At 34.1% G+C, this 14735-nt stretch overlaps 2 protein-coding genes and 1 long non-coding RNA gene across 5 annotated transcripts; 2 read left to right on the top strand and 1 right to left on the bottom strand.

Annotated features, from left to right (window-relative positions):
* Window positions 1-1220: 1220 nt before the first annotated feature.
* Window positions 1221-4086, top strand: LOC130466206 (uncharacterized). The gene is made up of 5 exons (XR_008926217.1): window positions 1221-1409; window positions 1814-1866; window positions 2964-3380; window positions 3589-3667; window positions 3803-4086. It is a non-coding gene; the product is annotated as an uncharacterized lncRNA (long non-coding RNA).
* Window positions 4087-5570: 1484 nt separating this feature from the next.
* Window positions 5571-12844, top strand: LOC110782996 (agamous-like MADS-box protein AGL30). 3 transcript variants are annotated; one of them, XM_056827417.1, is made up of 12 exons: window positions 5571-5848; window positions 6986-7180; window positions 9732-9791; window positions 9878-9896; window positions 10005-10072; window positions 10199-10214; window positions 10317-10378; window positions 10601-10697; window positions 10788-10829; window positions 10990-11120; window positions 11873-12227; window positions 12402-12844. In XM_056827417.1, the coding sequence occupies exons 2-12, from the start codon at window positions 6996-6998 to the stop codon at window positions 12501-12503; spliced, it is 1137 nt and encodes a 378-aa protein (XP_056683395.1). In that variant the 5' UTR covers window positions 5571-5848; window positions 6986-6995; the 3' UTR covers window positions 12504-12844. The 3 variants fall into 3 exon arrangements, with proteins under 3 accessions (XP_056683395.1, XP_021842989.2, XP_056683398.1); XM_021987297.2 differs by having other exon boundaries at window positions 5573-5848; window positions 6995-7180; XM_056827420.1 differs by having other exon boundaries at window positions 5573-5848; window positions 6995-7180; window positions 9735-9791.
* LOC110782997 (pathogen-related protein) lies at window positions 12693-14010 on the bottom strand. The gene is made up of 4 exons (XM_021987298.2): window positions 13802-14010; window positions 13564-13696; window positions 13140-13441; window positions 12693-13056 (listed from the first exon to the last, which is right to left on the bottom strand). Exons 1-4 carry the CDS (start codon window positions 13937-13939, stop codon window positions 12916-12918), a joined length of 714 nt encoding a protein of 237 aa, XP_021842990.1. The 5' UTR covers window positions 13940-14010; the 3' UTR covers window positions 12693-12915.
* Between the last annotated feature and the right edge of the window lie 725 nt (window positions 14011-14735).

The following is a 14735-nucleotide window of genomic DNA, read 5'->3' on the forward strand; positions in this document are numbered from 1 at the left end:
TACACCCGGGTGCAATACAGTCTCGTTAACTTGAGAACAAGTTTGTAAAGTTTACCCTGATAATACAGATACAACTAGTCCCATTATTCTTTATACAGTTGATAACAATACAACAACTTAGGCCATTCTTCATTGTTGTGGCTGTCTATGCTCCTTAGGTTCCATGCACAAAGTCTTTACTGTATGTTAATTCTTACAGTTCTATTTTAGTAAGTAAAATACCTTTCACATCAAATAGAAAGTATCCAATTATTGAACTACCTTTTCAATAAAAATTATAAACTACTCAATTATTTTCTAACCAGAGTAACTATAATCAAAGAAATTACTTCGTCCTTATTAATTATAATAAAAAAATCATATCTCATGATAAACGCGAATATTAGTTTGAGATGAAGAGTATAAAATAACCAAAAGTAATCATAATCAAAGAACTACTTCGTCCTTATCAATGATCATCACAAATAGACAAAGAGTAAAATAGTAAAGTCGCATGTGTCCATTATTATCCATGCTAACTGTTAGAATTTTTGGTGTAAGAGTGAAATTGTATTATATAATATCTTGTATTGCATTTTCATCCAACAATACAATACATCTATTTATAGTTGTACAATGTTGGCCATTTTCATTAACTAAATTTCTACCTTCTTCATAGATTTTTCTAGACACTTACTCAAGTAGATATTTCTCATGTAATTTCTATTTTTTTACACTGGATTTTTCTACATACTCACTACTAGATTTTTTTTTTTTACTATACATATTGATTTAGATTTTTCTAGATGTAACATTACAAGAATCAAGTAAACAGTGGTGGAGCTTGGCCTAAAAACTATTAGGGGTCAAAGTTTGAAACTTCAATCTCTTATTATACAAAAGGTCTTGCATTCACAAAGTGTCAATATATTTATTGTACATCAGATATATTTTACCCAGTTTTTTTAAAAAACTTTTAACATATTTTGATTAGCGCTTTTATATTACTCCTTATGAAAATAATTGTGATGGATAAACATTTTAAAGGTTAGTCATTTTGAAGAATTTTTTTTTATTAAAATTTAAAACTTTATGACTAGAAAATCGATAGAAAATTACCGACGTAATTTTTAAGCATTTTGACACTAGTAGAGAAATGGCTTATTACGACACTTCTGTAGAGGCGCTCAATAAAAATAATGTTGACGGAGTACATCCTCATTAAACCTTACAACGCTTATAGGATGCGTGGCTCAAAAGCGCTGCAGAAGGAAAAATAAGAGACGCGCGCTTTGAAATATTTTACTCCCTTAGTCTTTCAAAACTCGCGGCCTCTAAAAAAAAACCTAGAAACCTCGCTCAAGCGGCTCAACTCTCTCAAGTAATACACCACTCTGCCTCTCTCTAACCTCGTTTATTCCTTCAATCAGGTTGGTTTTTTTCTTCTCAATTCTACTTCGTAACTAAGGTCAGAGGTCCTCTCAATTCTAAATTATCAATTTTCTTAGGATAGTTTGTGTTTGTTGAGTTTTAAATTGATTTATGTTTTCTAAATTTCTTAATTTGGTTGTTAATTTGAGTTTCTTTAATAAATTTCACTCCATTACCGGTTGAATTTTGCTATATAGATACCGAAATTAGTTAATGTGTGTTAAATCTTAGCAAATTTGCCTAATTACCGTATATCATTGTTTATATTGCCTGCAATTTTCTATCTAACTTTAATTGGGTATGTATCTGATTAGGTGTAAGTTTTAGAATGAATTAAAGGGTTTGACTTTTCTCTTTAATTAAAATTTCATGATTTGATGACCCACTTCTATTGTGGTTGCAGCAAAGTCTTAATTTTCGCTCAAATTTGTATTGGTTAAGAGCGAAATTACACAGGTTAGTTTATCTTCTAATTAATTTTATTTCTTTGATCTATGAGTTCAAACTTAAATCTCCTTTTACATTACTCAATTAAGAATTGGATTTATTAAGAATTGGATTTTTATTTATTCTTTCTCAACAACATAATTGTGATATTTTTGTGATTGTCTATGGTATGACTAATATGATTAATTCCGGACATTTTAATTTTAGGACTTAGGGAGTTTTGTTTGTTTATTTACTGGTTTTAAGTTGTAGAACTCAATCTAGAGCTAAAGTAATAAATATAAGTAGGGTAGCGCATTAGGCCTTAAACATCTTCCCAGTTGCCGGCTCTATTTGCCTAAACAGTATATAAAAATGATCAGATTTTGTGAAATACTCCTTTCAAGTACACCAACTACGAGTTTAATGTAATATGGTAGAGAACCTTATAGTTGGCTAACTTAAAACGGACTCTCTTAATTGGTTTAGTTACATGGGTAAGTTTCATTCATGATCTGGATTAACAAACTTATGAGGATATCTGATGAGAAAAAAGTAGGCTAATTGCTTATTGCATATGCATCCTTCTTTGTGTGGACAATGTGCATATTTTGATTGTGGGCTTATGTTTAGGTAGAAGTTGTTTACTTTCTAAGTGGGTGTCAAAATCATAATAACATCTATTATTTTTGTATAGGTCCCCTTTACCCACTTAACAATTTTAGTAACAAAAGAAAGTATACTGTTAAGCAAAACTTAGAACGAGTCCTTCAAAATTTGGCCCTAATATGATCACTGATTCTTGTTTGTGTTAAAAATAGTACACCTTTATTCCGAATATTAGTATTTTAGTGAATGACTTTTATTTTCCATTGTAGTTAGTTACGGATTTGCAAACAATCAAGGAACATTTGACTTGGCCATTAAAAGCAACACAATATCTATTGGGGGTTGATGGTTTTATGAATTATGCTATCAAGAATTTAACATCTGATGGAAAACTTAGATGTCCTTGTGTGAAATGTGTTAATACCAAGCTTTTAAGTCCAGATGATGTAAATTACCACTTGCTTCATTTTGGAATGATGCGTAATTACTCTAACTGAATTTATTACTTTTCATTATAGAATCAAATTAGGAAAATTGTTGATGAACAAGGCGGGCTAGAAGTAAGCTTAAATGATGATCCTGTTGCAAAGGTATTAGGTAAAGATCAATATAGCCGTGTTCGTGGTTTGGGATTAGGGGTCAAGCCGTCAGATTTTGTAGAATCTTCTGGGCCATCACGTCATAAAGGCCTAAACATGTCCACAAAAGATGAAACATTGGTTCTGTATTATTTTCGCAAACTGGAGGGTTTAACACAAAGACTAAGAAAACGTGTCAAAAGTCAGGGAATGACCATACATAAGTTGAAAAGGAAGCTCCAAACACATTATGGTTCTGACTTCGATAATTCTGACTCGGATGGCTTAAGTGATTCTGACTCTGATGGTTTAAGTGATACTGAAGCTGGTGAATCTGATATTCCGCTAACAGACAAGGTACTAGTTGTTTTTGTATTTTTAAATCTAAGGAAGAAAATAATAAGCTTGCTTTTGATAGATGTTGTACTTTAACTATGTTCTGAAATTATGGGCATGTGAGGCTAATTTGATATTTGAAGTATAGCATAACTTCTTTTTTTTTTGTAAAATATATCTTTTCTGAAATTTTTGTCATGACTTTCTATTTCAATTGTGTTTGATATAGGGTCAAAATGCTTCAACTTCTAACAATGATGGTTCTCTTTTGCAACGCTCAAATTAGTTGTTGGTTTAACTTCCCAAGGGTAAGATTGTTTGCAATCTTATTTTCACAACTGTGTTGTGCCATAATATTATTTGAGTATTTTATAATGCAAAGGAAACTAGCATGAGTATGTTGGGGAACTTTTTAACCTCCTAATGTTTATTTCTTTTTCCAGATTAATCTACGAAGCAGCGAGATAGAGAAGTAGCTGATGGGAAATTATGTGGCGTAGTATGACGATCGAGGACAACACGTGCCCTTGATTTTTATTTTTTTAGGAACAACGCTTGTATGCTCTTTCTTAATTAAGCAAGCAGCAAGCTGAACATTTAAAGAGTATAAGAATATTGATTCCAGATTTAGCATTTGATGTTCTAGATACACTAGCATACCTTGAATTGTCTTGAGGACTAGCATACCTTGAGTTGTCTTGAAGGATACATGTTTGGTTGTTACTTTAGAGACCTTTGGAAACTATCAAACTATGTAATTTAGTTACCAATAGTTAAAATTTTGTTCTTTCATTTCATTTGTCTATTAAATTTATAAGTTTTGGATATTACATGTGGATCATGAAAATGTAAGAAATGACAACCTAATTTTAGTTGCTTCATAAATATTTTGATGATTTTAATGGTTATTGTATGTACAGCGGGCTTTAAAATTGATACCAGCCAGCGGCGCTTTGAAAGCGTCGGCATATTCTTACGTCAGTACTACAGGGAAAATGAACCAGAGAACAACGACGCTTTTAAAGCGCAGCTACTTCTGAAACGGCGCTATACAAGTGCCTCAGTAGGTTGCAAAAAGCGCCACAAATCAGCGGCGCTTTATTTGATATATACCGACGTTGTTAATTTGCGCCGCAAAAGGGGGTAGCGACACAAGCAAAGAGAGCGCTTTTGCTGGCGTCGGTATAAGTCTTAGCGACGCTATTTAGCGCCGTAATAGGGTAAAAGTTTGCGTCGCTATAGGCTGTTTCCGCACTAGTGTGAGTTAAATTTTACTCTGATGTACAATATTAATTATACACCACCTTTAAATATAACTAGCGTGTGACTCGGGCGTTGTTTCGGATTTTACTTTTTGCAAATATGTGCCCATTTTAAGAACATTGTATATTATATTCATATGGAAAGATATAATATACATATTACTATATTGGCTAGCAAAGATGGTAGAAATTGTATATTAGTATAGATTTATGGTTATTAATACAAGTGTTGTAATTAGTATGTACCAACAATTTTACGTATATATTAACTGGATTATTCTTGCCTGGACCTGGTGCACAATAGTATTATTGTGGACCTAAAGCCAACGATTTATATAGTGATCTTTATTATTCACATATAGTGACTAATAAATTAAAAATCGATTTTCTTAGATATAGTAATCATTTTTTAATCAAAGTAACCTTATGTATTTTAAAGAGACTCGTGACTTAAAATCACATTATTCAAACACAACATGTACCATAGATACCAATTTGATATTTTTTTTAATAATAATTATAATAAACAAGCTGAAATAAATTAGAATCAAAGTGTTGACCTTTATTTTAGCCATGGTCCACCATAAATTTAGTGTGAAGAATGTCCATTTAAGAATTAGTGATATTAACTTGTACTTCCTTAACTATCGTACCATTTTGATTTTTACACTATTCACATACGACTTTAACCATTTTTGTGATTCATACATGATAAAAATTATACTCACGTGAGATCATTTTATATTCGTATAAATATATTTTGAAAATATCAACTTTTAATAATTTTTATTTATATATATTTTCAGATAAAAAGTGGCTTTTGTAAATAGTCAAAGAAATGAGTTAGAGAAGTAAAAGTAAACATGGCGCAATGTTTAATAAACGGAGGGCGTATAACAATTAAAAAGAATTAATAGGGCCTTGCTCCGAGTTGCCCCGGTGGAAGATCTTCTTATGCCAGCAAGTTAAGGTGTAAAAATGAGAGGTACAAGTCCAACGCAAAGTGGAGAGTAAAAATTTGATCCCAATTCTCCCGCTTTTTCTGGATGACCCGAATTTGAAGCTTAACCCATCTTCATACTCCCTCCATTTAAATCCCCCGTTCTCTAATAATTAAAATTGCAGACTCCGTTTAATCGTAATTTATCCGTTTTCCGTTTAGCAATTGGCTTGTCTCTCATCCCAGATTATTGGATTTCATTGCTACATTTCATTCTCGTATATTGGGTATTCTTTATTTCTTTTGATTTTTCGCCCAATTTCGTTTTTCGTATATTCTTGATAATTGGTTGTTTCACTTGTTGGATTGTTTTTCCCCCTTCTGTTTTGGTAGTTTATTTGAATTCATTGCATTGTGTTTAGTGTATTGTGCGATCATTATGATAATCAGTATGAAATGGGTGGTGAGCGTTTGTAAGTTTGTTGTTTCATTGTTTGGATTAGAGAAGAAACGTTTTAAGGGTGGGATTTTTTTTTGTTATTTTAGGTGTAGAGAGAGTGGCAAAGGGTGAATTATATAGGTGGGATTGGGATACTACCAAAAAAATTTAACCAACTAAGCTAGCTGACATCATGTTTCAATAATAGACATACGCCCACCTTGTTAGTTTATAAAATATTCATGATTCATGTCAAAGTCGATGGCTTTATCACTTTATGGCAATATTTGAAGTGCAAGTGACTTGGGGATTGAATAATTATGGTATTTTGGTTATGGGTTTGGTGTTTAATTAACTAACTAGGGCCTTTAGGGTGTAAGAAACCTCAAAGGTTCTCGGTGACAATGTGGCCTCCCCAGTTATAGGCTGGCAAAATCAAGCTAGATGTTCGATATGTAACATTTTGCCATCTAGAATTTGAGATTTAGCCTCACCGCTGATACAAAGATGAGTATGTAGAAGTAGTTAGCTATCTAGAATTCGGATTTTTGGAAGGTTGTTTTCATTATCATATCAGACTTGACAATGTTCCCTCCTGCTTATAATGTGGTAATTTGCGGTATCAAGTAAATCCCTAACTCTTGTTCGACCCTTGATTATGTTGGTTTAATTTAGTTACTCGATCTGATGGGTAATGGCCTCTTTGTTAATGTAGACATTAGGTTGCATACGTCCATCTCCACTCCCTACTTTAGTGCATAATTGTTGTTTGAAGCATTGGGGTGATGTTGCTGTACTCATGTCTAGTATTTCGTGGTTAGCTCTTCATTTGGTGCATCCTGTTTCGTTGAAAAGGGAAATTCTATGTGAACTATAAGAAAGGCGGACTATGCTAGTGGATGGTTGAGTTTATGAATTTCACTTAAATTTGGAAACTGAGATGTTCACTGGTTAAAACTAGCTTAAATAGTAATATCTATATTAGATGATGCAGGATGGGAAAGGTTAAGCTGGATATAAAGAAATTAGAGAATGCAAGCAGCCGTCAAGCCACTTATTCAAAACGGAAACATGGAATCTTGAAAAAGGCGCAAGAGCTATCTATATTGTGTGATATAGACCTAGCCCTTGTCATGTTCTCACCAGGTGGCAAACCTAGTTTATGTTGTGGAAAGCACAGGTATTACAACTTCTGTCATTTTGATGTATGCATAACTTGATGCAGCTAGTTTCACAACCATTACTTACTCTAGGCTGTTGTTAATATTCACAGCTTCATTTGTTCATTTCCTCTTCTTTATTTGAAAACTATTGACAAGTGATGACGATATCTTAGAATTTTATGTTGGCTTGAAGCCTTGACAAACCCCTGTATGAAGGTTTTATTATATCCAGAAAATTTTATTTACTGGGATTACATAATCTTTCAGCACCGTATAAACGTGAAATGTGCAGTTTGATCCTGTAGCAGTCCTGCAGAAACTAATACTTTCTTCAGAACAAAGTCTGTGTTTAGGATTTCATCAGAATGCATATTTTGTATCCTTCAAAGACCAGATGAGACTCATATCTGTATTATTTTAGAGGTTAGGATCTGTGATTCCCTTTGGAGTACATTTCTTTTCCTTTATAAGGGTTATTATAACCAAAACTTATGACTGTGATATATATGTACAAGTTCTAATATTACCTTGTAAGTTAAAAGCAGGTATGATTTCCCTACCGATTACTATTCTCTAAAACTAAGTTTTTCTTTCCCAAAGGGTGATTTGTAGCTTAGAGCTACTTCCAATTCTCTTTGGTGTGTTTAGCAATTTCTTTCTCAAGGACAAACAATTGCATCGTTTACATGTTTAGTGATTAAAGCTATTTCCATCTTATGGTTTTTTTGGGTTCTTTTGTCCCCTCCCCTATCATGCTTGGTGTATATTGAGGAATTGCAAGTTGGATTGAGAAAAGCAGGAGTCTATGTTCAAGGTTTCCATCAAAGCCATTAACCACAATTTACAACCATTCCATTAAGATAAAATTAGAGTAAGAGATCAAACTCGCTAACAAGTAGGGAAGCCAATGACTTTGAGTTTGACATATGGAACATGTAGTTATTAATAAACCTAGAAGATTGGAGGGCTTCCAATGGGTTCTGGGACACTCCAAGGATTGCGTAGTCATGAAATTGAACTTTAAGGATACTTTTAAATAAACTAAACTAATGTAATTCCATATTCTTATAGTTGCTGAAGAAAAGAAATTTTAGTAACTCTTGACAGCTATGGAGTAATGAGCTTTAGAAGACCTTATCCATGGACCCAGAAAACTGCTCCCACTGAACATGATCTGATTTCAATAAGCATCATGCGGTTCACTCACTTGCAAAAGAGAGAACATTTCAATCAATTTTCTTTGCTAGAAAATTAAACCAGTGTCCTCTAGACCTCTTCCACCCTTTACCTGCTTTTTGGATCTTCAACATTCAGCCAATAAGGAGGTTGGAGCCCTTCATCCAATTTTCTGTCTTCCATAACATAGCTGAAGGCTGCATTAATGCAAGGGTGCAACCACCAGGTTGAGTTGCCATTTACATATGAACTAATAAACAGAAGTAGAAGTCTAAGTTGTCTAACCTTTCCCTCTGGATTTCAATCACTGATATAAAAATATTAACAACAAACAAATTTTCCATTATTCTTCTTGAGACCAATTTATTATTGTCAATTCTTGTAATACACGTCACACGTGCACAAAATCTAGTTACCCTTTTGCGTCTCTTTTACTTGAACCTAGGTTCTCAAAAAAAAAAAAAAAAACATTTCCACCTTTTCCAACTTCTTCAATTAAATTAAAATTTTGGTTAATTGACAATGCTGGTTGCGCATAATCCCATAGTACACACACTCTACTTAACTCCAAAAGCTTTAGGAGATGCTTTACTCTTCCACTTTATTTTTTTGACAACTTCATCTTGAAATAAACTTCAACAACCACCACCTTGCGGTAATCTTAAAATTATGCTCTTTTATGGTCAGGTAGGGGAAAATTAGGGTTTATGGGTTGGATCTTCTGAATTTCAGAGTTCAGATAAGGGAGGGAAGGGAAGTGGGTTTAAATTGGGGGGCGGGGCTATATACTGCTTGAAGTTTCCGTGGGAGCAATTGAGCTTGTTAACATATATGCAACAATAGTAGATGTTGGTTTGCAGAACAAGTAGAAAAACATTAGATAATTGTGAATCATTTCCTTGGTGTCTATGCAGAAATTGAAATGTTGAAGTATTATACACCCTCCTTTACAATAAAGTAATTCTCGTTGACAGGACTGTTAAAAATGACTAATAGTACTAAGTAAATGTTATGTAGTTAAAACAGTCAATTTAACACATCATGAAAATAGAAGGTAGGGAACTCATAGTAAAATGGAACACTTACTGAGTGATATCTCTTTGGTTGGTATTTATCCATTAATTCATTATTTTTAAGCTATGAGTCGTATTGATGCAACATCACTGGATTCTTCATTCAGGGGAAACTCTTGTTTCTTGTAGCTCTTTAGTCTTTACAATGTTGGTCTTAGACTCTTAGTTTACACAGTTGAAATCTGAAGATAAAATAGCTGCTGATTTTGTGTTATACGAATTCTGATCACTGTCACTAACTGTTATTATGGAGCTGTGACTAGCTGATTTCAGATTGCTTACTCGGTCTCTGAGCACTGTCTTACTTTTGCTTGTGTAGCAGCATAGAGGAGATCATTGCTAGGCTTAATCAGTTGCCTCCACAGGAGAGGACAAAAAGGTATGCGTTGAACATTGGTCAAATTGATAATGAATTTAGTTCCTTACTAACTTAGCTCCCCTTGGTTGTTCTTTGAACTGAAACAGAAAGCTGGAAGGTCTTGAAGTAAGTCTGTTGTCCATTATGCTTAATTTGTTGATTTTCCAAGTATCTGTTTACATATGCCAGCTTTGTCTGCTTAAGAACTTTATGTTTTCCTCTTTGAAAGTCTAGGCACTGAAGAAAGCATACAAGAAGAAGTCGGAACATGATGTAAATATAGAAGATTTGCTTGATTCAAGGTATATAGTGGTTTCATGCACTTCAAAACTTTTTTTTTTTTGGTTTTCTGATGTTGGATTCATGGTAATACTTACGTACTTCTTCTTTTCTTCCCTCTAATATATTATTTTCTTTTCCTTCACCAGTGGACCAAATATTAAGGTATGCATGGAACCCAGGTACTCAATAGTTATCCATGATATGATCCGCCTACCTTTTTATATTTGAACCAGGGTTGGTTCTTTAGAATTTTTTTCTCTACAGGATGTGACTGACCAGGCTTCTAGACTACAAACAAGACTAGCAGAGATCCATGAAAGACTATGGTAATATTTCAAACTTCTTGCACTGCTTTCTCTGAGCTTATCACCGCCCCATTTACATATTTTGTTGATTATGTAAAATCTGTCCTCTTTTCCTCACCCCTCTGTTTCTGGGTTTTTTCGACACTATTACCCTCTTAATATGTACTGTGGTAGTGTAGTAGATAAGCACATTTATTCTCTTCACTTTTCATGTTTTTTTTAAAAAAAAAATATTGCCTTCAGGTATTGGACAAACCCTGAAAATGTCAGCGATTTTGGACTTCTAATGCAAATGGAAGATTCACTTGAGAAGTCACTTGGCCAAATTCAAAGGGAAAAGGTAGTCGTCCTACTCTAATAGTCTCTTTTTAGCTTTTTTCTACAATCCAGTTCTCATATGATAGGTTTATGTTTAATAAAAAAAATGCAGGAAAATTTTCAAAACAGACGTCGTTTGGCCTTGGAGAATGAGGTAATGCCTTATATACATTCACCTTGAGGAAAAAAAAAATTTGGGATCTTAGCATTACCTTTCCCCACCGCCCTCAGTCTCTCATTACCAATATACAAATGTTAGAGTAGTTGCTTATGTTGTGACTTGAATTGGTCTACTTGTTGTCTATGTTCTGCAGTTAAAAGAGAGCATACATCTACCTGTTCAAGCAAGTGGTGGACAACATCTTCAGCAGCCCTTGTTATGGACCGCAAGTGATAATTTTCAGCACATGGGTCTAACTCAGGAGCCAAAGTTACCTACCCAAAGGTCAGCCGTGGTTTAAATTGTTTGCACTAAGAAGTGTGTAAGGCTTCATTTGAGTTGAAAAATAAGCCTTTTTCTTTAAGATGGGGTTACTTTACTTTGAATTGCCAAATAATTGGATAAAATGACTATAAGAAGGGATGCAAGGGTGAAACTTTTTTTCATGTTGGAATTTGGATTACTTTTGTCACTTGTTAGTTTCTTTGTCTTGGGTTTTGTTTAGATACCAATATACCATAGTCTCAAAATTACAGGAAACCGGAAAACCTCTGTAAAGCTGGAAATATGCATCAGGATAGATCAATATTGAAAATTCATTACCATATTACAACAAGATTCTGCAGAATTTAGATACTCATAGTTAACTACTTGCAGTTTGTGCAGGGCATTTGGGTCATGAAACAATTTTATGAGTTTTGTAGAGGGTTATTGCATGTATCTTGTCAATGAATATGCTCCTTATTTATAAGCGGCTTTAAATTTTCATGGCTTTCGTTAGATGGAACACAAGTTTTCCTTCTGCTTCCGTACATGTCATGGTCTGACAATAATTGCACTCAATTGATGATTAGGCAGTTTAGGCTATTTTGTTTAGATTGCAAACATGGTGGTTATATTTCTGATGGATTGGATTCTGTAGCCACATGACAGTAAAATATGACAAAAGTAATTAATGCTTTCATGACATTCAACAATTTTCTACTTGTCTAGTTGTCTTTCTAATGCTGTAATTAAGGTTGTATGTGAATGAACAGGGATATAGATAGCTGCACTGGTTCTAATTCTGGGAGCTATTTTGGGTGTCTAAGCACAAGTAGTAAGTCAGAGGATAATAGCCCTGGCCAACTTAGTGGTATAGACAATATTGGTCAGGATGCTTTTCAGGGGCTTCAATTTGGCGGCATGTATTCATATCTTCCATACGGCCTCAATATGCCCAGCACTGGTAACACTAATCTTCAGTCTATGTTAAGTTTTGACCAACGACAAAACACTCTTGCTTATGATCCTGCTAGAAACTATCAGCCAAACTTGCAGTGCCATGATGTTAGCAATCATTTTCCAATTGATAGTCCAGCTGATTTTACACTTGACTTTTCCAACTACCAGGTATAGTATAACATTTTTTGTTTGCTGTTTTTTTTAGTAGCGCGATTTAGGTGCAATGTCACTTGAAACTATTTTTCTACCCTGTTTGTTGAACTTCCATGTTGCTTACAACTGCAAATACTTTCTTACTGCTCTTCTAATAATTGTAGTAAATTTGTTTCTTTTTGGTGGCAGAAATCAAGTATAGCAGCTCCTGCAATGCCGTCTATTTATGAGAGAATGGCCGGAGATTCCAGTCACCTATTATTCGACAATAATCATAACCATTATACTTGAGTAGCTGACATTCTTTCTGGTTCTATTACTTATTTACCACTATATATGCACTATACATATAACTCTATTATATGGGTTGCTTGTACACCCCCAACATCAACGAATGTTGCTGAGGTGATCTGCACACCTCAAGCACTTCTGTATTAGATATAATATCTACACCATAGTTAAATATTATAGGCATGAATATGAATGACCAGCCAACTCTGTATTTTATTCTTTCAGACTGATGTAACCAATACATACAGCAGCTATCGGCGAACTGAAAGTACAGTACAGTGTGTATTTGAAATGCTGTTTACATAATTATAAAGAAATGAAGTACTATATTTGCTACTGTATACTTCTTACTTGATAGTAAACTGATGTATGTCTATGACTGGTAAAGCCATGGTTCATTTTATTAACTTTACTAAGCCGTGTTTCCTAAAACCGGGCAACCCACCTGCAATTCACCAGCACTTTGCAATTTAGAACCCTTGATAAGTGGAGCAAGCAACTCACCACGATCGAAAAAGTATTCAACTTTGATGATCCTCATCTGTTCATCCACCTATTTCAAATCAAATGCAGATTGAAATCCCAGTTTTAGTGAAGGAGATAAGTTAGTTTGTTCCTATAGTGTAAAGAGTGTACCTCGAAAATAGCGAATCCAAACAACTCGACCAGTTCTCCTGTAGGGGGGTGGCCTTTGAAAGGACCTTCCATATAAGCCCAGTGCCTAAACTTATACGTGATCACGGGTGGACCGGAGTAGACCTGGAGAACTTCAAGAGCAAACCCTCTAGGAAATGTAGTTGTGAAGAGCTGGTTGGATGATTCCTTTGTCTCCTTTGCTGGGTCATACAAGCGCATCATCTCTGGTAATGAAGTCTGCAGAAATGCATTATAACCACCCCCTATCTCGCGTTTTCCTTCCACTGTTAGAGGCTTTCTTCCTTGCATTGCATTGCATTAAAAGAAAACAAGGATAGAACACCAATCAATCGGCTATGTTGTCAGAATCGAGATCCTACTTTGAATCGAATACAAGAGAAGTAAAAAAAGATGAGTTAAATACCATTGACGCTAGAAGTATACTTGGTAGCATCAATTGATTTATAATCCTGAGGGTTTGCCTTATGGAAGAGTTCCATCTCCATCGTCTTCACCAGATTTTGCACTTTCTCTTCTAATGATCCTGACGGCCATATCTTGCAAGGTGCAATCGAAAATACATAAACACATAAAGCCAAGGCATCAACAATAATAAGGCATAAGTTTGTAGTAACATCAGCTGTAAGTTATTAAAAATAAACCTTAGTACGGCCTTGTTCGAAGAGTTTGTTGACAACATCGTAGTTAGGAGGTGCTCCAAACACCCATTTAGTGTTCTTCTCACCATCTCCATACATGAAAGAACGATACTTGTCTCTCTTCTCGCTTGGTGACCCCATTTTCTCTTTCAAGGTAGAGGCCGTGTTTGGTAAGGAAGCAATATAATTAATTGTCGTGTATATATGGTTGAGGAATTGCTAAAGAACAATGCCCATTTATCATACTTCTAGTCAAAACATAAACTTGAATTGTATGTTCAGCCACTCGAATATTGGTCAAAGTTTCAAACAATTGTCTAAAGGCGGCTTTATATATATTTACCTTATTTTAAATTATCTAAATTTATCATAAATTATTACTGGAACATATTTTAGCTGTAAATTGCATGTTGGTGTTTTTATTGTTCATGAAATTATCTTATCAAAACTAAATATTTTAAAAATAAGTGAAAATAAGGTGAACATTACCAACTTACACCACCTTAAATTCAACCTGGACTACTTTTCTACCACTTATATACTTGAGAGTTGAGATCAATTAATACATTTTTTGATTAATATAGAAGTTGTTTAGAGATTACCAAGTTAACAAGGAAAAAAAGAATCTTAAGTACTTCACCATATAAACCGTTGAACCTTAAGAGGTACAACCAACGCTAATTTTAGACATATATGCACATAATATTTAAGTATGTGAGAAATAATAGTTTTTGTTGTACCATGCTCATGATTGAATGTAGAAAATTGCCAGATAACATGTCCATAAAAGGAAAAGAAATAAAATCCCAAGGGGACAACAAGAAATTGGCCACTCCAAGACTATCTTATCTACAACTCTACAAGTGAAAATAATTAGAGAAACTAAAGACAAAGTTAGGGACAAGGATATGTTATAAGTAAAGATTCAAAGTTAAAA

The sequence above is a fragment of the Spinacia oleracea genome, chromosome 1, assembly GCF_020520425.1.
Source record: "Spinacia oleracea cultivar Varoflay chromosome 1, BTI_SOV_V1, whole genome shotgun sequence".
Taxonomy (NCBI): domain Eukaryota; kingdom Viridiplantae; phylum Streptophyta; class Magnoliopsida; order Caryophyllales; family Amaranthaceae; genus Spinacia; species Spinacia oleracea.

Bases quoted from the DNA above. Each gene is read 5' to 3' on its own strand.
- LOC110782997 (XM_021987298.2), bottom strand. From the start codon at position 13,939: ATGGGGTCACCAAGCGAGAAGAGAGACAAGTATCGTTCTTTCATGTAT. The intron at 13,697-13,801 runs GTTTATTTTTAA...GCACCTTGCAAG, and splicing joins TCGAACAAGGCCGTACTAAG to ATATGGCCGTCAGGATCATT. The intron at 13,057-13,139 runs GTACACTCTTTA...GATTTGAAATAG, and splicing joins TTGGATTCGCTATTTTCGAG to GTGGATGAACAGATGAGGAT.
- LOC110782996 (XM_056827417.1), top strand. From the start codon at position 6,996: ATGGGAAAGGTTAAGCTGGATATAAAGAAATTAGAGAATGCAAGCAGC. The intron at 7,181-9,731 runs GTATTACAACTT...TTGCTTGTGTAG, and splicing joins TTATGTTGTGGAAAGCACAG to CAGCATAGAGGAGATCATTG. The intron at 10,379-10,600 runs GTAATATTTCAA...TATTGCCTTCAG, and splicing joins GAGATCCATGAAAGACTATG to GTATTGGACAAACCCTGAAA.